Source organism: Vigna unguiculata, chromosome 1, assembly GCF_037176805.1.
Source record: "Vigna unguiculata cultivar grain cowpea cultivar isolate G323 ecotype 2 chromosome 1, ASM3717680v1, whole genome shotgun sequence".
In the NCBI taxonomy this organism is placed as follows: Eukaryota; Viridiplantae; Streptophyta; class Magnoliopsida; order Fabales; family Fabaceae; genus Vigna; species Vigna unguiculata.
The window spans coordinates 31,781,911-31,806,881 of NC_140792.1; the positions used below are offsets into that span (position 1 = coordinate 31,781,911).

Below are 24,971 nucleotides of genomic sequence, written 5' to 3' on the forward strand. Positions count from 1 at the left end.
ACATCTTACTCGATATACCAAATATCTTTGTAAATATTTAGTATTAATAAATATCAAGACGTAATCAAACTAATGAGGTTTATCATAATTAATGTTAATATGTGAATATTTGTTCTAATATATCTTAGAATATTTTATAAATTTTTTTGTAATGAGATTAATTAGTTCATATTACTTAGTATCTTCTATTGGATTGGGTAGGTGCAAAAATTAATGTGATAGATGAGACTGAATACTTTAACTAAAAGGCCATTAGGAATGAAAAATAGTTTTATATTGGAAAGTAAAATGTAATAAAAAAATGAAATTCTTTTTTACATAATTATATATGTATAGTGACATTTTAAATAATAAGTTGAATACTGCTTTGTATGTCCTATAATAATAAATTTCCTTATAAAACTGAATAATTGATTTTTATTTTAAAAATTTATTAAATAAAAACTTATTTAAAGATTAAAATTTTATCATTGTATAAATTAAGTAAGAAATCATGTTCGAGATTTAAAATTGTCTATCTCTAATTTAGTTCACATAGAAAAATTTAAATGCATAGAAATCATAAGTTTGTCCTAATTGTCATAAAAGTTATTTATTTTATTAGTGACAAAATATTTATGGCTTCAGTAGAAATATAATTTAACAAATGTTTTAGTTGCTATTACTTTATTTTAGAAACTATTTTTTCAGTCTCAAAATGAAATAAGATTAACGGTTGTTTCTTTTGTTTCTTTCTAATACAACTATAATTGAATAATAGTTTTATGTCTCCAATATCTCATTATTTTAAACATTTATTTTTTTATCTAAATTAATAACATTACATTCTAAATTTTTTAGTTATTTTGAGCACCAAATAATCGGTCTCCGTATGAAATATATTTTCAGTATAAATAAATGTAACTTAAATTCACTTTTATAGACGTATGGAATGAAGGAAGGCATAGTTAAGGTGTAGTTGTTTAACATGATAGAAAATATTTTCATGGATTTTGACAACCACAAGCCCTATAGTGAAGAAATATGACTTAATACACACAATGTTGATTACGTAACTAAGGACCGTATCATTTCTACCTATAGAATTGAATTTTTTTTTTAACGAAGGTTAGACCATGTCCACATATGAAAGAGTCGGATTATGCAAAGTATTAGGATAGCATATTAGATGCTTTAGAAAAATTTAGCGACCAAACTTTGACTCGGTCTAATCAAATATTTTTAAATTAATGAACAATTTGAAAGAGCTATCCAATTTTTTTGCGGAGTTTCTTAGAGCTTATGAGTTGTATTATTTGAAGAGTTGGAATGAAATTTCACTCGTAGGCATATTATATAACTCGATGTTTTTTATATTAATATGAATTTTATAAGTTCATCTTTATGGTTGTATTTTTTTTTTTTAACTTGTGGCAATGGGTGATAAAACATGCCTAATAAAGAAAAGAGAGATGAGGAATAGAAAGGTAAGAAAAAATAAATAAAGGTTGTACCTCTTCTGTTGTCTTTCTTTCAAGTCATATTCTCATCCAAACCTTCATTCCTCAATCTCCTTCTCTCAAAATTTCACTCCATGTTCATCCATTTTGAAAATTGACAGCACCATTGAGTAGCTGAAGGGTTAAGGATTATTTAGATCCGATTGGATTTTCAAATAGAGTAAATTCAATTTCTACCATTTATTCTTTGAAGTAATGTGTTTTCCCTTTTTCATGCAGCATTTTTATGGTTGCATGTGATTTTTTTCTACAATCTAGAGAGATCTTGTTTGTAAGTGATCATAAATTCAAACTTTGATCATTAATTGGACTCTTCTTTGTGTAGATAGCTATTTTTTTAAGCTTTGAAGCTATGTAGGAGAAGAACAGTATTATGAATATATTTTAATGTGAGGGAAACTAATCATTTTATCTATGTGTGATTTGTGTTTATAGTTATATGAATCAAAATATGGGATACATATATTGTAGTTGTGGAAATATTTTTGTGGAATATTAAACTTAATTGCGTCAGTGATGTACTGATTAAAGATATGTAGAACTATTTGGAGGATACTTTGTTCAAGAGAAGTCTAAATGTTAGACTTGTTGAACTGTGAAAGAGGAAAGAAAATTTATTTTAGATTGTTGAGTCACGTAGCAATGTACAATAGAAATGGTATTGAGAGGGTGGATTATGGCTGGACTTTTGCCTCCAAATAGATTACAATTGAATATATACGATGAAATGGAATCTCTATGTTAGACTTGTACTAGAATAAAAGTCATTTAATGTGTTTTTATCTTTTGAGAAATATCAGAATGAATTTTATGCCATTAATGATATATGTAGTTGGTATATAGTATTTTAGAGTGTGAGAATTCATTTAATTGAAGATTGTTAAAAACTATAGGATTTTGTGAACTTTGTTTGGATTGATATTGTGAGGGTTGAGTCCAAATAGTATTTTCAAGGGAAAGTTATTGTTATTGTATGTATGTCAAAGTGTATTGAAAGGTGATTTCGTGAATGAGACTATCCTGACTATACTAGTATCTAACTCATGTAGAGAAGGATATCTAGGTGATGAGAGTTGAAGGAGACTTTACAAAGCAGACAATATGATATGGAAGATGATCATACTTATGGAGCCAGTGAAGTTAATCCTAACATGACTTGGTGAAGAACTTGAGATTCTGGATGTGATTGTAATATGGGTAATTTGAAGTAAGTGTGACAGGTGCAGAGTCTCACGAGTCTATTCGACACACTAGTCTTCTGGAAGAGTCTAAATTCTTTGTGTTGTTTAGTCGCTTTGAGTTGGTATTTGTTTGAGCCACGAGGGCTGATACCTAAGTTTTGATTTTGATGAATGTGAATTGTTTACGTTTTTGGGCTGGTTTATAAAATGAATAGTTTGTTGTTCGAGCTATTTGGGTTGAGATTTGAATGAGATTATTAGATAGAGTCGTAGAAATTGATGTGGATAGTTGATTTCGCTGAATGAAGAATATGTGAATTTTTATGTTGACCTTTAAATAGAATGTCTTCTAGTGAGTGAGTAATTGAGTAGAAAAATATTAAAAATGAGACATGTAAATATAGGAATTGGGTTTTCTCTAAAATATAAATTAATAACATTATTTTCTATGTTGCCATGTCTTATATAATATTAGTTATCTTCCTTTAAAATGCATTAACTTATATGTGTTTTTGTGTTTGTTTATTTTTCTACAATTGTCATATATCAATACGTGAGCAGGTATGAACACAAATGGGAACAAATGGTGGTAGTAATATAGGAGTTTGAGAAGGTCATTGAAGATCTAAATTATTAGTTAGTATGATGAATATAATTTGAGAATTATATTGATTATAGTCTTTATTTTGATACTAAATGTAACTTATTGTAATTATTTCTAGATCTTTTATATGTATGTTAATGAACTCTGTGACGGACTAAAATTTTATTTATTTTGGATAGGTGATGCAAATGTTCTCATTATCGATGTTTCTTATTTTTAATTTAGTAATACTTAAATTTATTTACATTATATTTTAATTGAACTCAATAAGTTTCAAGAATTTTATAATTGGATGCATTGCAACCCTTATATAGAACAGCAGTTGTAGCAGTGAGATATGAATAAGAAAAGTAAGTATTCTAGAGACAAAATGCCAGAAAACTGTATACAACAAAAGGAAGTCATTAACCACATTATTCTCTATCAGCAGCTTATTACCGGACATCTAACAAACCAACGTACTGCATTTTCTCCAAATCATACTGCAACAAACATTATCTTCTGTAGTTTTCTATTATATTTGTCTTCCTAAATCCACCTTATTCTTCGATTAACAGTCGACCCCCTTTCTATTTATATATCACGATATATTAGAAGTTTCACATTGATCAGAGATAAGACAATTTTATAGTATATAAATAAAGTGCAAACCTCATTTTATAAATTGATTTTGTGAGATTGAGTTAGACTTAAACTCCATCTCTAGTATGATATTAAAGTCATTATTTAAAGAATTTATCCTAATAAAATTTCTTAAACATTCTACTATATCCTTATCGGATCGTTAATGGACTATCCATTTATAGACATACACACGAAATATATATACTTCGACTAAAGTCCCACGTTAGAGATGATGATTGAAATTTTCATTACAGATATGTTGACTTTATGCTAAAGTTTTCTGTGTCTGCATATTCATTTGATTTGTTACTTGAAACTAATCAAATTACTGTCATAATTAGCTAAGTTTACACAAGATTATAATCCTCTTTCCTAAGTAACGATAGTTTAGTTGTGATACAGATGATTATGATCATTGTGAATTTTAGACAACAGATGAAGAAAAATGAGCTAGATAATCTGAAATAAATTAAACACAAAAATAAAAATAATATTTGAATTATTTTTCTTAATGTATGTATAAAACAGTGAAAGTAGGAACTGGTAGACATGATAATGTGTTGTGTGCTTAAGCTCTGAGTGTGTCTGTAATTGGGGTGTCTTTTCAGAAGAGCAAGTGTTTGAATGCTTAGGCCCACATGCAGCCCACAAAGTCAAGATGTTGGATTTGTTGCCTCGTGATATAATAAATAATTTCATCCATTTTCATTCACCTAAGCATGTATAAAATAAGTATCAGGCATATATGTGGCCAATCGGTGGGTGTAAGGAAATAATATAAATTTTAATTACTGAATCTGAAAAGGTGATTATAAAGACATCTGTTTTGGATGAATGGGATGAACTGGACCAACAAATTAAGAAAAATTTTAAAAAGAAAAAGAATGAATTTATTTTTTAGTTAGGTAAAAAAAATATTGATAACAATCTATAACTTATGAAAAAAAAAAGAGTTTACATTATTTAAGTGTGGTTCCTTATTATAATTTGGTAATTTGATTGTTAAGATCTTGTTTCAAAATGATGTTTGACCAAGACAGAAAGATGGGTTGTTAGTCGGCATAGACACACGTTTATTTCTCTACCTACCCATTAGTTTTTGTTCTCTTTTCCTAATGAATTCATAGTGTCTCTCCCAAAGAATTTCGATAGAGACAATACAAATGCAATTCAGACACTTTTGTTAATACATGTTCCTAGTTCCTAGCTTATAAGTGCCACTTCTGTCAGCAGAAAAAAGAAAAACTTGGTTCACCCTGAGAATTAAACTATCTAAAAATTAAGTTTATAAAATGAATAATATATATATATATATATATATATATATATATATATATATATATATATATATATATATATATTAAAATTTTGAAATAAAGAATCAATTAACAAGGCCCCCCAATCTAGCTCCGTCTATGTGACTGTTGATGTTAAGTAATAATGAGTCCATTTAGACCGTTGATGTTAAGTAATAATAATGAGTCTATTTTCTTCCTCAGACAGTGATATTTTGACTATTAAATTTTGACAATTTTTTCTTATAACATAATGTGTCATTTTTTAAGTGATTTTGAAAGGTTGAGAATGAGAAAAATAAAAAATGAAAAACCACTTAGAAGATAACACATAAGATTGTAAGAGAAAATTGTCAAAATATCATTTTTCTTACCAAAATCTATAAATCTATAAGCTCAACCTATTATTGGTATTCAACTCTGAAATATCAAAGTTGATCTCTAAGATTTATCTTATACTTAAGGTTAGGATTATCGTTCATAGTTTGTTTATATATATATGAAGGTTTATTTAAATTCCAATTTTATAATAAAATTAAATATTTTTAATAAGTATTTATTAAGTTTTGTTGAATAATAATAAAGATTATATTTTTAATTAAGTTTCTGTCTTTTATTTTTTATTTTTTTACCTTAAGGTTGCAGCTGTTATTCTATATGTCATCTTATTTAATTATTATTATATTATTTTAATATTAAAAGACGTAATTTTGTAGTTAATATAACATGTAACTTTAATTGTTTAGGTTAAAAACAACATAGAGCAACTTGTTGAGATGAGATTACAAAAAAGTGCAAACAAAAACATATTAGATGAGGGTAAATGAAAACAAAGAAATAAATAAAATGAAAATCTAAATATTGCGTTGAAAGATCGGAGAGTAAAGATAAAATTGGAGTTGCACATGAAAGTCATGGAGGACATTTTAATGAGTATACAAGCAAACAAATATTGAGCATGTTGATTCTGAAATTACACACATCAAACATACTATTTCGGATAGGAACCTAGCACCTCTCGCCCATTCGGCTGTTCAGACGATCATGATACATGTCAATAAGACTGATACTTAAGCCAGTTTAAGTTCGTTCGGGTGAATGCAATTAAAGCTGTAATAAATAGGAAGAAAAAAAATCCTTATCAACTTACCTTAGGTGGTTCCTATTTATAGTGTTTGACATGGGCCCGTAATTAGGGTTTTCTTAATCACGATCCAATTATTTTTTAAACTTCATTACTGAACTGTTTTACTTTAATTTTGCAGTTATTTGATTCTAATGTGTCCGCTCGACCGATGGATCTGTGTGTGCTGTCGAAGGCCACATATTTATGTTATGGCGACAAAGTTCCATGGATCTATGTGTGCTGTCGAAGGCCACATATTTATGTTATGGTGACAAAGTTCCATTGTCACAGACAGACCATGGCTACTCGGGTTGTGGGCTACCTAAAAGGTACTCCGTAGAAATTGTCACATCAACAACCTACGAAATTATCTGTCTGTAACGCCTTTGACTGCTTATCCTTAGACCGTCTGACCGAGGGTCTGATTGGGGATGTTGATAGGTCATACGGTAAACATTCCTTCAGACAAATAATTTAACATATTCAATTATGAAACTTTTTAAAACTCCATTATCAAATAAAATATCCTTGGATAATTGAATGATGTTATTATACAAGTTTGTTTATGTCATTCCAAATCTTTGAAACTTGTTGAATGGTCATTGATAACTTTCGTACACAACTCCAATCCCACCCTTGTTTCGTATACTCCCAACACTATATTTAGATTTTTGGTTTGCTTTCCTCTTTATTTTTGTTTCATTTCATTTTCAATTTCATCTCATGCTTGTTCTGATATTCAACCCATGCTTTTTCCACAATCTCCCAAAATAATATTTAAGTTTTCATTATTTTTTCTTTTTTCTTTTCCTTTACCTTCATCCAACCACAACACTATGTCGTTTAATATTAACAAAAAATAACATGTGAAGACAATGCCTTTATGTAGTATAATATGTGTAAAGTAAGGAAATGTTTTTATGTAGTAAAAAAAATGTGTACGATAACATAAAAGTGATAATGTAAGATATTATATGCTAAGTCATAAATTAATTATTCTATATATGTGTGAAATACTTGAGTTAGTTTTTTTATTATTGCATTATAATAGTTTTTTAATTTAGTGAAATAATTATAAACAGTAAAGGAGACATCAGTGGTGTCTCAACCCACATATAAAATGCTACATAGTTTATTTACAAAGTTAGACATAGTAATAGTCCCTCAACACATTTCCCCAACAATACAATGTCAAAATACTTTGTCATTCTACACCATACAACTTGTGATTTTACTCTCTCATTCGGTCAGAGCTTAATAAAAGTGAACACAATTTTATCACCTCATAGACCCATCTATACATATACTAAGAGCACAAGTGTTATTAAAAATAACAATGATATTTTGACAATTAAATTTTGACAACTCTCTTTTACAATATGATGTGTCATTTTTTAAGTGGTTTTGAAACATTGAGAATAAGAAAATAGAATAATAAAAAACCATTCAGAAGATACCACCTAGAATTGTAAGAGAAAGTTGTCAAAATTTAGTAGTCAAAAAATTATTTTCCTAGTAAAAATGGTACTAGTTATGATATAGTGATCTCAATTTTACCACTACCATAAATTGTATAATAAAACTCATGTTTGATGAAACCTTATGACCTAAATAACCTGAAATGGAGCTTCAAATTATTTACAAGTTCACATAAGAAGTGTTAGGTTGTGATTAAAAAAAAATTGTGTATATTGAACAAGTCAACAATTAAGAGAAAATTAAAAGTTGTGTAAAGAAAAGAAAAGAAAGGGTTTTCTAAGTTAAAAGAAACTAAGAATTAAAGAAAATAATGAAAATAATTTTTTAGAATATTTAATGAATTAGATGTTTTAGTAATTTAAAATGAATCAGATATGAAGACGATGATGTGTATAGGGATGGAGATAAGATGGATATGTACATAATCATTCTTAACCACAAATTCGGGTTAGAAAATTAAATATTATTCATAGTCATACTCACTACTAAAAAGTATATATTTCCTGCAAATTTTCTTTTTAAATTTTTTTTCTTAGAAAATATTTATGAATCTTTTTATGAATAATAATTTGTAAAATATTGCTATCAATTTCTTTACAAAATATTTTGCACAAAAACATTTTTCACAAAATATTTTATAAAAAATATTTACAAATTTTATAATTTTTTAACAAATAATATTCATAAAGAAATTATCTGTCAATTAAAATTCTTAGGATAAATCACAAAAAAAAGTCTTTTCTCACTTTATGATAAATTTATAAAAATAAAAAAATAAAAAATATATGAAAATTTCTAATAATATCTTTTTGACAGTTAATGTCGAATTTTTTTGTCGATATCGAAATAAATTAGACAAGTTGCAACAAAAGATTATTTGACCTAGTAATTAATGAACATTTAAAACCATTTCCTCTACTAATGTCTTCTCACATCATAGGTAAATTTAAGTGTGTATCTCCTCAAAATCATTTACCTTTCATAGCTAGATTATGACAATATTTTAGGCTTAATAAGAGTTAAACGTTAAACAAAATATGGAGTGAACTTGGAGAAAAATATGTTAATATCATAAAGAGCTCTAATCATATTCTCCATTCTTCTTTATTTTTCTTCCAATCTTTCTCGATCTTCTCACCTAAAACAAACTCAAAAATTCTCTCTTTTTTTTTTGTAGTAGTTTCACTGTCTACAAGCTTGTAACAGAAAAAACATTAGCACTCATTAAATGGGAGCTTTAGTCTTTAGTAAGTTTTCCTCTTTTCTCTTTTATTTCAAAATATCTTATCTGTGTCTAGGATTTGAGCTAATAGAGCGATTTAAGCTTCTATTTTAACTTTGAAATCTTTGTTGGATAGGATTAGAACCTTGAGTTATCAAGAAGCTTTTTATGGTATTGTTCTTCAAATCATCTTTCCAAGTTTAGTTTCCTTCAGATACAAGGAAATTCAAGATAATGGGAGCTAGTTTTGCTTAAATTTTCTAAATTAAGATATAATTTAAAAAAGACACTCTTTCATGTATAATTTTAAATTGGATTCAACTAAAATTTCGCTAAATTTCTTGATTTAGAGATTGTAAATGGTTTACTTGATAAATTAATACTTAGTTATAAATTTGGAATTAGTTTTAGTTATTGAAACCATTTTCACGGTTGAATTATTTTTATATTTCCTCATTTGATCAAACAATAAATTGAATTTTTTAATTTATCTATGCTAAAATCCAATTTGGTTTATTAGTATCTATGTTAGTGTCTAAATTGTTGGAAGTCCCACATCGACTAGAGATAAGGTAATTTCATAGTATATAAGTAAGGTGCAAACCTTACTTTACAAGTCGGTTTGTGGGGTTTGAATTAGGCTTAAATCACACCCTTTAACATATTAGATTACTTAGAGTCTCTATATTTAGAGTGTGCAAATGACTCCACTTAACCTTACCTTTCAAGCCGGTTTTGTGGAATTGAGTTAAGCCAAGAAACTGGAACAAATCTAAACAACCAAAATTCAAAATCAAGATTAAGGGAGAACATAAATATCAAAACTTAAACCAACATTAAAATAATTAATGAAGATGATGGGAAGATATTTTAAACCCTCAAACCTTTATAAAAATTGAGCCTACAACACTAGTAAGCGAGATATTATGAAAAAAAAAAGGTATGAGTATAGCTTTATATGAAATGTATAGAAGAATATGATAATAATAATTGGCGTATTTTAAAATTGTGTGTGTTATATTTTTAGTCTTTGAACTTTGATGTGAAATTGGAATTCGTCCATATCCAAAACTTTAAAATATTTTGGTCTATAAACTTTAAAAATAAATGGATATAAACATTTTAATATAATATTATGTTAAGTTTTTTTCATGTGTCAAACGCGTGTCCCGGTAGACATGAAAATGAAAATGTGTCAAACCGTGTAAACATATTCGATGTTAACAAGAAACACATTTGATACGTAAATTTTTTTTTTAAATAATTGAATAAAAATACTATATTTATTTTTTAAAGTTAAGAATCAAAATGTATCAAAATATTACAATTTCACCTAAACATTTAGACTTTTTAAGTAATTACCATGTTAGATTTAAGTGTTTCGAGATTCAATTTTTTCTATTTAAATAATTATTTTTAAATTAAAATAAATATCTTTAGAAAAAAAATATTCACAAAATAAATAAAAAAAATTAGAATATTATTTATATTCACTTTTAAAAAAGATAAACACGCGCATGTGTTTTCACCTTATATATATAAATCTTATTCCTAACCTTTCCTTCTACGCGCAAAGCTTGTATAGTCCTTCTTTGGTCTTTTATTTTTCTTCAACATAATATTGAAGAAGTATTTTCCGCAATTCAAGTAGATAATGAAAGTTAAAAATAATCTTACTTGTAACCGGTCAAAAAAGAGACAGAATTAGTTTTGAAAATTTATAATAATAAAAGACTAAAATAGTCTAATTTATTCACGTGTCAACAAAAGAGGCTGAGTCACTTTGGTAAGTTATTTAACCTAAAAGTTGAATAGATAAATACAAAACATATTTAAAAAAGATTCATAGAAAAATTTGTGTAAACAACTTAATTAAACATTTACCGACCAACAGTACTGTAAAAGCACTTTGTTTCGTACGGATTTTAATGTTGCAGCAATTCATCTTCCTTCAGCAACCCGAAACTCAATCTTCATTGAAAATATCTCTGAACTTCACTTCATGTTCTGATCACCACTTTTACTGATTGCGTGCATCATACGATCTGGTACGGTTTGTCCACTTTCATTTTCTCACAAACAAATTTTCATTCGTAAATTGTATATATACTAAAATTACATAAACGAATATTCTTCCAAAAATATAAAGGAGATAATTTTACAAACTAAAGAAGCATACTTTGTATAGAAAGTTATCAAATAATTGTTTGTAGAAAGAAGGTTTAAATCTTCGAAAAAAAATGTCTTGATTCCTTTTTTTTAAATCTTATATTCTTTAGCTTTTAGCCAAGGAAAAAGATCGAGAGTAGGAAAATGATAGATTGCATTATATAAAATTATATCCTAAGTTTACTTCATTTGTTGAGAGTATATGTGTCAATTATTCAACAAAAGTACTTATTTTCAATAACTCCACCAACTATATAATAATAATAATATAAAAGAAATTTATGGGCCATCTGGCAAACATAGAAGGTCAACAGCTCAAAGTTTGTACGAAATGGCAATTAAAATGAGAATGACCTAAGTACAAGATTGTGGATAAAATCATGACCTGAATTTGGCCATAGATGTCTAGTTAGGTGGTATTCATCCTTCTTACGTTGTTAGTATATTTTTTTTTCTAATAAATTTCGTTGTGAGATGTAATTCTATTTTGGGAAATTGCTTATGGCAGATAAATTACTTGAAATAAAATAACTAACCTATTTGTTAAACCTTGTTAGGCATGTTTAATAGGGAGTTTTGCTTTTGTTAAATTAATTTGTGGTGAATATTTGAGTTTTTTGAAGTTTGGGAAGTGGTTAATACCTACTGGTGGTGCGTGGCTCTTATCTTGGTGATGTAAGTGCCAAGTGTCGAATGCATTAGAGTTGTCAGAAGAGAAAGTGACTTTTGTTTGTCCTTTTCATTTAGTGCCAGTTCATACCTTGGGAACTTCAAACACACCAGAAACTACTTTTTAATGTCAGTGGGAATCAATCCAATACATAGCAAGCTGAAACAGCTCCGTTACACTTCAATTTATTTTCACGTTTCGAATTATTAATATTTGAAATTTATTTCTGATAACAAACCTAACTAGAAAATTGTAGTGTTACAGTTTAATAAAAAATTGTTTTTGTTTTATTAATGTCTTAAAATAACTGTTATTTTGGACAAAACATGTTTTATTTGTTTTGAGTCTAGAATTTTGAATCAAGAGAATTAAGCGAGAAGAGATTGAAGAAGTAGCTAGTTTTGTCAAAAAAAATGGAACCTTTTTCTTTTTCTGGAGAAATTGGTGGAGCCCGCTGATTCACAAGCGTACATTTAGATGAAAACTTTAACACTGGTCTGCCATGTTTAGTTGCAACTCTGAAGATGGAAATAATATACACTTTGTTAAATATTTTTATACTTTATATATATATATATATATATATATATATATATATAATATCATCATTTTAACAAAATATGAAATGAACTTAGAGAAGAATAAGGATTTTAATAGCATGAAGAGAACTCTAACCATATTGTCCATTCTTCTTTATTTTTCTCCCGATCTTTCTCGAAGTCTTCACCTAAAGCAAACTCAAAATGTCTCTGTTTTTTTTTACAGTAATTTGTGGTTTATAAGCTAGTAATTTATTGGTATAATTACTGATTTGGTATCCTAACTTTTTGGTTAAATTCAATTTGGTACTCATATTTTTTGTTTGTTCAATTTAGTACCCTAATTATATAAAAAGATTCAATTTAGTTCTTTCCGTTAAGTTGGAACACCGTTTTCGTAAAGGACACGTATCAAGCAGTGAAATTTTTAATTTTCTTTTCAAAAAATTTTAAAACTGTTATGTGTCAGTTTATTATCGTGCCATGTGGCAGCTTACAATCATGACACGTGGCAGTGGTAATAGTTGTATTCAATTTAGTTCTCTATTTAAATTTTTGATTCAATTTAGTACCCCAAGTTTTTAAAATGATCCATGTTCGTCCTTTCCAATTTGAGACCAAATTAGTAACTAAGTTTAATTATAACTTATATGTACATGTTAAAATAATTGTTTTGAGTTTATACATCAAATCACTACACCTAAATATTCAAATTATTTTATTTTTTTACAAGTGTAAAAAATTTCATGTGTAAAAAATTACAAAGGTAAAAAATGTGAAAAATAAAATAATTTAAGTATTTAGGTGAAATGATTTGATGTATATATTAGAAAAAGTTATTGTAACATGTATATATAAGTTGTAATTAAGCTTATTTACTAATTTGGTCTCAAATTGGAGAGGACAAAATTGGATTATTTTAAAAAAGTTTGGATACTAAATTGAACCAAAAATTTAAATAGATGACTAAATTGAATACAACTATTACCACTGCCATGTGTCATGATTGTAAGCTGACACGTTTGCAGTTTTTATTATTATTTTTTTAAAATTAAAATTTTTAAAAAATTAATTTTTTTTATAAAAATTAAAAATTTCATGGCTTGACACGTATCCTGTACGGACACGGTGTTAACTCCAACTTAACGGAGAGAACAAAATTGAATCTTTTTAGATAATTTGGGTATTAAATTGAATAAACCAAAAGTATGGGTATTAAATTAAACTTAACCAAAAAGTTGGGGTACCAAATCAGTAATTATACCTAATTTATTAAAATTTCTTAAATATATAAACATTAATGAAATGGAGTCAAATTCCTTTTAATTACAGGTAACTTAATATAATGAAATGTCATCAACTACGCACACATAAAGAAGTTAATTTAGTTGTAAAAAGTTAAAAAAGAGAAAATAAAAAAGTTGTGAATTTAATTCTCCCAATAACACTTGAAAGTTATAAGGTTGACGTATTAACAAAAATTATAAGAAAAAATTAAACATGAGACAGGTTTCGTCTCGTAAATCACAGTAATTAAAAATATTAAAAAACTATATTTTAGCATTGGCACTATCGCCACATATTTTACAATAAAATGTAAAATTAAAATAATAGCTTGTGAGGGCTTGGTTGGTGCAAATAAAATAAATTTTTAATATAAAATGAGGTAGCATTTGACCGGTACTTTGTGAGCTTTTATAAATAAAAAATAAAGTTGAAGATTTAGTAAAAGAACTTCTATAAATATTTATTCCCCCAAAAAAATTTCCCTTTCGCTCAAAGAGAAGAGTTGCGCATCAATGTCATCCATTCTCTATCCTAATGACCCTGTTGAGTTGTGAGGTGAAATATCAATAATTTGGTGAGCCATATCCCAAAACCCTTTATTATTGAGTTGATTGGTTGAAAATGGTAATTACTTAAGAGATCCTATAATGTGATTTGAAGGTCTTCGGTGGTTAAGAAAAAGGTTCATAAAAGAACTCCATTTTTTTTTTCATTTTCAAGAGGCGTAGAAGGATTTGTGTGATGGTGAAGCTCAAGGTTGCATGGTAGAGGTGAAACCTTGTGTCAACACTATCTCAAGGTTAGTTATGTGCTAAACAAATTTAAGTTCGATTTTCTTATAACTAAATACATAATCTCTGAATCTGAGTTACATTTGGCTTAGGCTTGTTTGGGTATTAATATTTTAAATATTTTCAACAACTATATGTATTCTTGAAGAATTGCTTCTTTGTGGTGTTTGTTTGCATTTGTTGTCTCCTGAAAATAAAAATCAACTTGTTACTCATTCAAACTATAAGTAATGTAGTAGTCTTGTCATTATTTTTGCTTTTTATCGGTAAAAAATGAATATAATAGAAGTAGAGCACTAGGAGTACTCAAATCCATTTACAAAAAAGTACAAGGTATTACTCTCTTAGGCTACATATATTATAGGCACCAATATTACACATGCTTGAAGCAATACAAGATAAACCTAAAAGGAGCATAACTAGAGACAAAACTAAGAAAACATAATTTGAAACATGATCTCATGTTGAAACAAAAATAGAAAGCATACAAATCAAGGTAAAGAAAATGGAGCTTAAAGCATGTAATACCGTGTATTGTACTTAGCTTCTTTGCAACAAGATAAGCTTTAAGCATAATTTGTCTAAAACCTTTGTCTAATAATCTTTGTAGAAGCTTCAACAAATAAGAAGGTTTTTCTTGCATGTTTTGCGCCACATTGAAGTTGCATGAAAGTCCCCCTTCCTCAACATTTGGGAACATGTACCTATAAACACATTGCCCTTGCAACAATATCAACACCCCCACCCTTGTTGGCTAACAAGTATAAGAATACCCGAAGGTACCAGATATGCGTTACAGAAAACATATTCAGAGAGATTTTAAACATTGAACTGGGCATTGGTACTAGTCACAATAAGAAAAGTTAACATTTGATAGTTTGTGTTTCATCCATATCCAAACATTCACTTGTGCCAAGCAAAATATTTTTTTTTGGGTCTACATTTCCTTGCTTAAATATAACCCCATTGTGGTGTTTTCAAATTTTCCAAATAATTGCTAACCACATACCTTTTTAGATTTTATTTTGTTTTCCATTTAGTTGCAAGAGGTTAAATTGTAGAAAGTTAATACTAGGCTAGTTGTGGTGCACTGCACTCACTCCTACCCACCTGTCACACATCTCTTAGACTGATTGAGCTATTTTGCAACAAAAAGAAAAGATGTGTGATGCTCTCTTCATTCTCTATACATAATTCACAAGAGCTATTGTTTAGTTACACACCCTTACGATATAACTTTTCCTTTGTAGGCATCTTATTTAGCAATACCCTTTAGCCTAAAAACTAAGCTTTAGAAACAACCTTTACACTCCAAAAGGATTTAAATATATTAGTATCTTCCTCACCTTGACATCCTGTCAAAGTGTTATATGCAGACCTTATTATATATGATCATTCCTCTTCTTCCATCCACACCCAATAGTTCATAATATCTCTTGATTTCTTTTCTTTTTCTAGATAAGAGTTGCAATAACTCTTGTTCTTGGATTGTTTCCCACACAAACCTAGTTCTTCTTCAAGCTAAATTCCAAACCCATATGCTATGTTCCCAACCCCCATCTCCCTTATAGTTTTATCTTTGTAGTTGGAGATTATATACAACCTCCTTCCAAACACCCTGGTTTTCCATGCCTAATCTCCATTTCCATTTTACTAAAAGGGCTATGTTAAAGTTTACAATATCTATAATTCTCAACCCCCCTTCCTCATTAGGTTTACCTAAATTTTCCCATTTTGTCCAAACTATCTTTCTGTTATGTGATCTCCAACCCCAAAGAAAATTGTGTGTACTTGTTAGCTCTTTGCAAACACTTTTAGGCATTTTGAAAAAGGATAGGTAGCATAAGGAAAGTTCAAACGTGACATACTTTAAAATAGTTCAATTAGCATAGGCTAGGACAATGCTATTATTAAATTATTTTTTAAAAACATGCTTATATGTGGGTTTAATCGACACTAATAACGATGGTTATATAATTTTTTTTATAAATATGTTAATTAGTGTGGGCTATGCCATCACTACCAATAAATTATTTTTTAAAACACGTTTTTACATAGACTTGTTAGATGCAAAAAATAATATTTTAAATAAAAAATATCGTGCGTTGGACAAACTGATGCTGTGTTAATATTTACTTAAATATATTATTTGAGCGTCAGTTAAACTGATACTATGTCATATTATTATTTAAAAACTTAATTATAAGTGTAAGCCTAATTGACGCTAGGTCATACCAAATTGTGGTTAAATATATTTCTAGTCTTTAAAATATATAGAATTGAAATTGTTTATATCTCAAACTTTGATATATTTCGGTCTTCAAACTTTTAAAAAGAATAAATATAATCATTTTAACCCAACGATGCTAATTTTTTTAGATTGGTTAAATAGTATTTCAAGTTGACATTTGAACTAGAACTTATCAAACAATTAAATAACTCAAATAACAATACCATATGTGTTTGACGTATCAAAAAAAAAATTAACACAATTAGCTTAGAAAAATTATATTTATTTATTTTAAAGATTTGAGACCAAATTATATTAAAATTCGAAATAAAGACGAATTTTAATTTTACGTCAAAATAAAAAAAAACATATTTAACCATGTGAAATAAATTATATTTTTGTATTAGGGCGTCCCTTTCAAAAACCTACGTTAGTGTCTTAAATTTCAGGTTCATAGAATGGACTTTTGAAGGAAAAACCGACGCTAATGATATGAATAGCGTGGATTTTGCCTAATATTTTCTGGAATAGTGATAATTATTATACCACATCTTAGAGTCCTCGTTCACATCTCAAACTCATTTTAACAAAATACATATATCATTATTCCTTTCTTTAACTGCTTCACTTCGTTTATCATATTAAATTCATCCAAACTCCACATAAACGTTTTTAAATAATGTCATATAATTCTTATTAAAATCTCAACATTTAACATCATATTTATATTCAACTTAATTCTATATATTTTATACTTATTTAATTATGATTTTTCTTGCTCAACCTCTTACTGAATTATGACTTATTTTATAATGATTTATTTGCTATGATAAAAAAAATGTTAAATATATTTTTGGTCTCTTAACTTTTAATGAATTTTGAAATTAGTCAATTTCGAAATTTTAAACTAATTTAGTCTTTCATCTTTCGAAATACATGGATTTAGTCCTTTTAGTTAACTTTTGTTAGATTTATTTGATGTTTTGTACGTATTTCAGGATTGTATTTGAATTGTTTATATTGTTTGACACATTTTTTATTTAATATTAAGTCAAATACTATTATGAAACTCTATTGAAATGTCAAATAAACTTAACAAAATTTGATTAAAAAGACTAAATCCACATATTTCAAAAGATGAAAGACTAAATTGGTCCAAAGTTTCGAAATGAAAAATTTACTGGAAGATTAGGAACCAAAAACATATTTAATCCTAAAAAAACTTATTAAAGAAGACAATCAGAAAAGCTAAAAACCATAAATTTAAGTTACTTTTTCATTTACATAATTTTTTTTAATTTAATTTAATTTACAAAATGATATTCATTAGAAAAATTTTATTGCCATAAATTTAATAATAAGATTAGTAGTAAATTAAAGTAGTTACTTTTTAAGGATAGAAAGGATCAGTTTCGTCCATAAATGTGGCTAAAATCAGTAACTCCTAATAAAGGGATAAATTTATCCCTAGTATTGAAATCTAACTCATGAACTACAAGTTTGTCCCTAAGCACGTTTAATGAAGTTAAAAGTGAACGTGTAATAATTGAGCAAGACCATGATAAAAGATGACTTATTAATAGTTTTTCTATTTTTATTTTATTTTTTTGTAATTCATACTTATTCTTCAGAAATTTTCGGTTTATAAGAAATCGAATTATGAGCAGTGAAACCAGTTAATCATAAGCAATCAAAGCAAAAAAATAATAAAAATATTGCAAGCACAACAGTTATTAGCACAACAATATTTCAGTTTAAATGTAACAGTTTCTTAGTTTAGAAAAAAGTTTGCTTTGTTTTGACAAGATAATTTTAATTAAGCACGTCATTAGTTAACTCGTAATATAATCTTTTTTGTATTTATATATATAAAAAATTACAGCTTCCTTTTGAATGCTTTCAATTTTCAGAATTTTTTAGCTTTAATTTTCGAATTATTTGTGCGGTTCTGTTTACGTGTCCATTCTTTTATAGCACTGTTGTGGTTCTCAATTTTCAGGACCCTACATTTTTGAAATATCTATTGCTAATTTTCTTTTATAGATAAATAGTTAATGATTAAATATAATCTAAAAAAAATGGTTAGATTTGAATAGAGGACCTACAGGCTACAGTGATATAGCCGAGTGCAGGGAATCCTAATCCATGTTTGGTCGGGCATTATAAATAATTCAAACGTGCCTCTTTCTAAACCCTAATAATTCAAATGTAAGTTTTATATTTCTGAACATGTGTAAAATGAATTCATTTTAACATCTAAACTAAATTTAATTAGTTTGGAACTTAGCTATGTAGTTTTTTTATATTTGCTATAATTGTTTTACGGTTTTTGTTAACGTGCGTTTCTCTTACACATTAACACATTAACGTATGTTTTAAGAATGTTTTAAGAATATTTTAAAATGAAAAGTGAAATTATTTGATGATTAAAATTTATTTTAACTTTTAAAAATTTTGTTTTATTAAATATTATTTTGATTGTAGGAAAACATTGATAACTACGATGCAAAACTTCGTTTTTCTTTCTTTCCTCTCTCTTCAACAGTCAACCCGAAAGAAAATGAAAATCGACAGACGTATTAACTTTTCCACAATTTTCACTTTGATTTAATTTTGTCTTTTAAGTAAAATATTCTTAAAAACTGCCTAATCTTTCAAATTTTGATGTGATCATTTAAGTAACAACTCAAATTAAACAAATATTATTAATAAATAATACAGATAAAAACAAAAATAAAAAGTTTACAAAAGTCACAGCGGAAGAAAAATACTAAATACAAAAAAAAGTTCACAAATTCATTTGAACCTTCAAGAAAAAAAAACAGTCATAATGACGAAGAGTGTTTAGGTTATTCAATGTATATAAGTCATCATCACTATTTCACATTTTACAATGACGACATTTATTAAATACAGTATTAAATATATATAACGTATGTAATGAATGAATGGTATTACTTCTATTAAATACAGAATAAAATTTTGCATACACGCGCATTTATTTAACGTGGGTACTTATTTATTACATAATAATAATATTCATGCAAAATTTTAAAATTGCTTTTTAACTAATATCATAATCTCGCTACTCTCTATCTAAAACCCTTCTGCAAAATCCCAATTTTAACTCGAGAAACTCAGAAGAAACAGAGAATAATGTTAGGATATTAGAAAGAAGGGAAAACGGTGAATTGCGAAACATTTTGATGCACGCAGTGGATGAGGCGGCGTGACAGAAAATTTAGCGTAAAGAAATGCAGAGAATATTCGGCGAAACAAAAACGAAGGAGAAAAAAAAAAGGGAAAATGGGTGAGAAAGGGGAAAGGGAAGGGTCAAAATTGACAGCTAGAGATGTAATGTGTTGTTGTGTGTGTGGCATTAATTTACAGAGGCATGGAGTTTTGAGTTTAATTTGTGATACACGCAAATCGCAGAGATGTGAATAGGAATAGTAACAGAAGAGGATTGATTGGTTACTACTAAAAACAAAACAACAAAGTAAAGAAAGTCAAGCCGACAAGCAAAAAAAATCCTCCAACTTTTGCACGTTCTCTCTCTCTCTCTCTCTCTCTCTTTCTCTTTCTTTCTCAGGGTCATGGTCATAATCATATTCATACCATCCAATTTTTTTTTTCATTTTTTAAATGGTTTAGACCAAACCAAATTCTCCATTCTCCTATGGCCAATGACATTCATCAAGGGTCACTCTTCTCTCTTCCCTCCTTAACGCCTAGTATTTTCCATTCTATTCTATTCTATTCCATTCTGTTCTACAATCAAACCAAACACCAAAAGTTCTGGTTTTGACTAGGACCAACTTTTCAGTAATTATGCTTAATAAGGTGCATTGAAAAAGTAAAAGGCATGGAAAAAAATGATTCAATTGTTATTTGATACTAAAATTGTTGTACACCTGCAACCATAATCACATGAAGGAATTTAAAGACCATTGAGGTTGCGACAAAGCACTTTGAAATGGTGTATATGTATGTACTCTAACTTAGAAATGACAAAAACTGTCCAGAAACAATGGAGTTTTTTCTATAGACAATCATTATGGAAGCAAGTCTAAAGTAGAGGTGCCAAAGTTAGGGTCCTCTCTTCTAAGCTACGATTAACAAAAACTCCTATGTACCACCTTAACTCCTAAACTCCTAAAGCTCCTATAGCGCGGGAAATAAACAGTTTTAAAGTTTACTTCCTCCTCAACTGGAAAACCTCTATGCAAAGACCAAATGCTGTCATTTTCTACAGTCAAGGGGACCAATCTTCAATCCACAGAACAAACAGCTTCCTTCGACATGCTCTGCTAAATCTGCTGGTCCACCATATACAATAATGCCTCTCTACCTTCGAGTATTGGCCCGGTTCCTATTGTGAAAACCAGGCTTTGCATGTGGATTTCTGTAGTTAACATGCTTCGGGAGATCGTTTATTTCCATAAATTGGATTGTTCTCTGTCTCTTGGCTGCATGTAACAATTAAATGTCAGTTTCATCAATCAATTAGCATCTCAGGAAATCTGCACAAAAAAACTTCTAAAACACTTATGGCAAGGAAATTAACTTCTGTGTAAAGATTGGCTCGGAATGTAGAAACTACTGGACATAGATTTTGACATACCAGTTTCAAGTTGTTGATACCTCTCCTGAAGTTTCCTCTTGGTGGCTTCTAGCTTTACTTGGACAGCCGCTTCATCTGAACGCATGGGTTTCTGATACAGAAAAACAAAAGTCAAGGTCAGAGAGAACACAAACATACAAGTTTTATTCACAGAGATATTTTTCTTACATCTAGATGACCAATGGGAGGCCTCCTTGCCAGTGAATTGTTCTCTATCTTTTGCTGCATTTTTGGCTCCACATTGCTTTTTCTCTGCAGATTATTAGATGGGAGGGGTCTGCCAGGGCCAGAATCAGAGGTTACTGGCTTATTTGGCCTCACTGGCACAACAGCCATATTTCTCTTTGCCAGTTGACTCTTATCCTCCCTATTAGGAATGGCTGGCCTTCTGCCATTGTTGTCACGGTTCTTGTGGGATGGACCACTTGGTCGAGGATCTGAAAGAAAATTTGAGAAAAATAATCATTAATATAAGAACTGGGGGATTAAAATTCATAACACAAAAGATAAGAGAAAAGTACTTACTTCCATCATCATCCATGCCATCAAAGAACTTTACAACAGAAAAGTACAAGTCAGCCTCTGTATACAAAAAAGGTCACAACAAAAGAAAGGGGGGTAAAGCACAAGCAAATACCTGTGAAAGTTCCATGGAACCAGTTGGAGCAACAAAGAAGGCCCCTTCATCCATAGGAGGTGATGGAAGTCCTTCTTCTTCTTCATCATCAACAACAGATGGATTAACTGAATCGGGTGTGCCTTCATCTGAAGCTACAAACATTTAATGAACCCATTATCAAACATGAAATCATTTATATGTGTACAAAAAGGCTGCAGGATGCTTCTGATTGTAAGGCAGATAAAAATTTCTACCTGCAATAGCTGTTGTAGCAGTGGCCTTCACCCACTCATCAACCATATCTTTCCAGCCACTACATATGCAGGTGGAAAAGTTTAGAATGGAGGTTGTTCAGCACACAAGTGAACAAATTAAACAGCTTGCCAATCTAAAACCAGTACACTGATATGAACCACACAACTTGGCTAACTTAAGATGATGAGACGTGCTAGCACAAATATGATTTGCATGGAACTTTAATTGACTATTCATCTATCTAAAGATCTTTATCAAAGCTAAAAAAGCATTCCCTGTAAGATGAACTAAGAAACAAAATAAGAACAACATCTAACAACTGATGACTCTAATAATGGAATATCAGTTAGAAGCACAGCAAAAATGGATTGTATTGATCTTCACTCTCTCTCTCTCTCTCTCTCTCTCACACACACACACACACACAACAAGAATAACAAACTACTAATTGGAATCGAAGAAACCACCTAGAAGCCATTACACATTGATCCATGTAATAGAAGATAAAAAGAGTAGACTAGCTTATAAAATAAACCAATTAATCAAATGATACAAAGAGGACAAACAAACATCAGAAAAAAAACTGATACGTACTCGATAAGTTTCTTTGCAAGTTCACGAATTTCCTTTGATCCCCGTTTTCGGAGAGGATTGACAGCCTTTCCAATCTCAGTTGCCTGGCAAAGTTAATCAATAAGAGTTAGAGGAGTGGATTAGGGAGGAACAAAACAAATTGTCCAAATTTTCAATTGAATGAGTAAGAAGGAGAGAATCAAATTCGAACCTTAAGAGAATCCACGGTTAGCTCCATCAGCTGAAGCCTCCTCAACGATTCAAATAAGACAGAATCAGACTGTAACAACAAGAAACGAAGAAGATTCAGAAAAAACTCAAACCTTCAAAGAAAAACCAAAATGGCATCCGACAAAAGCCACATTTGTTAGAAAACACAAAGCACCTCAGACAAAAATAAAATCACAAAGAAAAGAAAGTGAAGAGTGAGAGGGGTTGAGAGTAGGACAAACCTCTTCTTCACGGTTCAGCAGAACGTCTTTGATCCTCAAAATCTCCCCCATATACTGAGTCTCTTCATCCATCTCATCAGTTAATGCCTCGGCCTCACCAAAACTATAGTTGCTAACACCATTGACATCAATCTCTGCATCCTCATCTCCACCTTCATTGACCTTGCTCTCTTTGCTTGCTCCAGCGAACTCAGCCCCATTTCTTTCTACCCCATTCTTGCAGCCTTCATCATCACTCTCTTTACCAACTCCCCTCGCAACCAACTCCACACGGTCACAACCCGCACAGCGAGTCAACCTGGAACAGAACAGCCTCTCTGCAATCGCATCCCTCTTCACTCTAAACTCCTTCGGACAATCCGTAGCCGCCACGACAATCGCGTTTTCAATTATCTCAAAAATATCCGAATTCGCAGACACAAAGTACTCCCTCCACTCATCCACTGACCAAGACTTCATCCTCACAGATCCAAAACTCGAACACGAAATCGACAGCTCAAATTCCGCTTCTCATCAATGTGATCGTCACTCGGATACTGCCGCCTCGATCCCTGCGCACACCAATCACGAACAAAGGTCAAAAGGGTAATAAAAGATAATCGGCAATCAATGATTAAAGATTGTAAATTGAAAATTGAAAATTGAAAATTCATTTCACTAAGTCTTATTTCTTAATTTTGGGGTGTGACCCAGTTTGGAAAAATTGGATTGGATTAACGTTTGGCAGAAGGGGGAGTGGATAGACATGCTTTAACACAAACCAAAACCAACACGCATGCGGGCGTAAATGACAAGAAACAACGTTGTGTGTAGCCGTCGTTTTTGTGTTGTTGTTTAAGATTCCGGCACTTGTAAAGCCTCAGGTGAAAATAAAAAAGAGAAAGAGAAAGACCCCTTCTTTCTCTGAAAATAACAATAGCAAAGGAAAAAATTGAACCCACCCAGAAATCAATGAAAAGAAAGAGTGAAAGGAAACAAAACAGAAGAATCCGGAAAATGTTTGTGTCTACCTATGACAGAAGTAGTGTTGTTGTTGCACCGAGGAAAGAGAGATAGAGAGAGAAAATAAAAATACCGCGTGCTTAGGAAAGTGGTTGTGGAGAGGAAAAACCAGTTGTGTTGAGAGAGAAAGAAAGGATATAAAGGGTGTGCTGTGTATCGTTGTGGTCTTTTTGGGTGGGTTTTGACTTTGATCAGGAAGACACGATGGTTGAGTTATGGAGAGAAAGGTCTCGCTCTGCTCGCTCTTTTTCTCCTGTAATTTTTTATCTTGTGTCACTTGATTATTTGTTTATGTAAAACAAGATCATAAAAAGATTAAAAAGATATATATGCTATTATTATGTAAAGATTATTTTGTGGGATTTGATTATTTATCTAAACACAGCAAAATGATCAAAAGATAAAAGATTTAGATAAAATAAAATCTATATTATCTACTCACAATTTTATTCTTTAATAGATAATTCTTTCTTAAATTAAAATGATTACATTATTGATTTTATTCTTTAAATTACCCTTTTTAAAATTTAATTCTTTTTCAATTTAACTATATTTTATACTTTAATTTCTTTTAAATTAAATTTATTATTCATGATAAAGATTTACTTACAAAATAAACATAAATATATTATATATATATATCGTATGTATTTTATTAATTTTTATAATTATAATTTTCTTATTTTAAAATATTTTTTATTATCATAAAAAATCACAGATAAAAAGAAAA

General features: G+C 29.3%; 1 protein-coding gene across 4 annotated transcripts; it reads right to left on the reverse strand.

The window, feature by feature from the left end:
• Positions 1–20,582: 20,582 nt before the first annotated feature.
• LOC114192356 (putative mediator of RNA polymerase II transcription subunit 26b) lies at positions 20,583–24,508 on the reverse strand. Of its 4 annotated transcripts, none has more exons than XM_028082059.2 (10): positions 24,250–24,508; positions 23,240–23,790; positions 22,999–23,067; positions 22,809–22,891; positions 22,214–22,272; positions 21,978–22,111; positions 21,866–21,893; positions 21,509–21,777; positions 21,341–21,431; positions 20,583–21,185 (listed from the first exon to the last, which is right to left on the reverse strand). In XM_028082059.2, the coding sequence occupies exons 2-10, from the start codon at positions 23,696–23,698 to the stop codon at positions 21,064–21,066; spliced, it is 1,314 nt and encodes a 437-aa protein (XP_027937860.1). In that variant the 5' UTR covers positions 23,699–23,790; positions 24,250–24,508; the 3' UTR covers positions 20,583–21,063. The 4 variants fall into 4 exon arrangements, with proteins under 4 accessions (XP_027937860.1, XP_027937868.1, XP_027937875.1 ...); XM_028082067.2 differs by having other exon boundaries at positions 24,315–24,498; XM_028082074.1 differs by lacking the exon at positions 24,250–24,508 and adding an exon at positions 23,989–24,243.
• Positions 24,509–24,971: the final 463 nt, after the last annotated feature.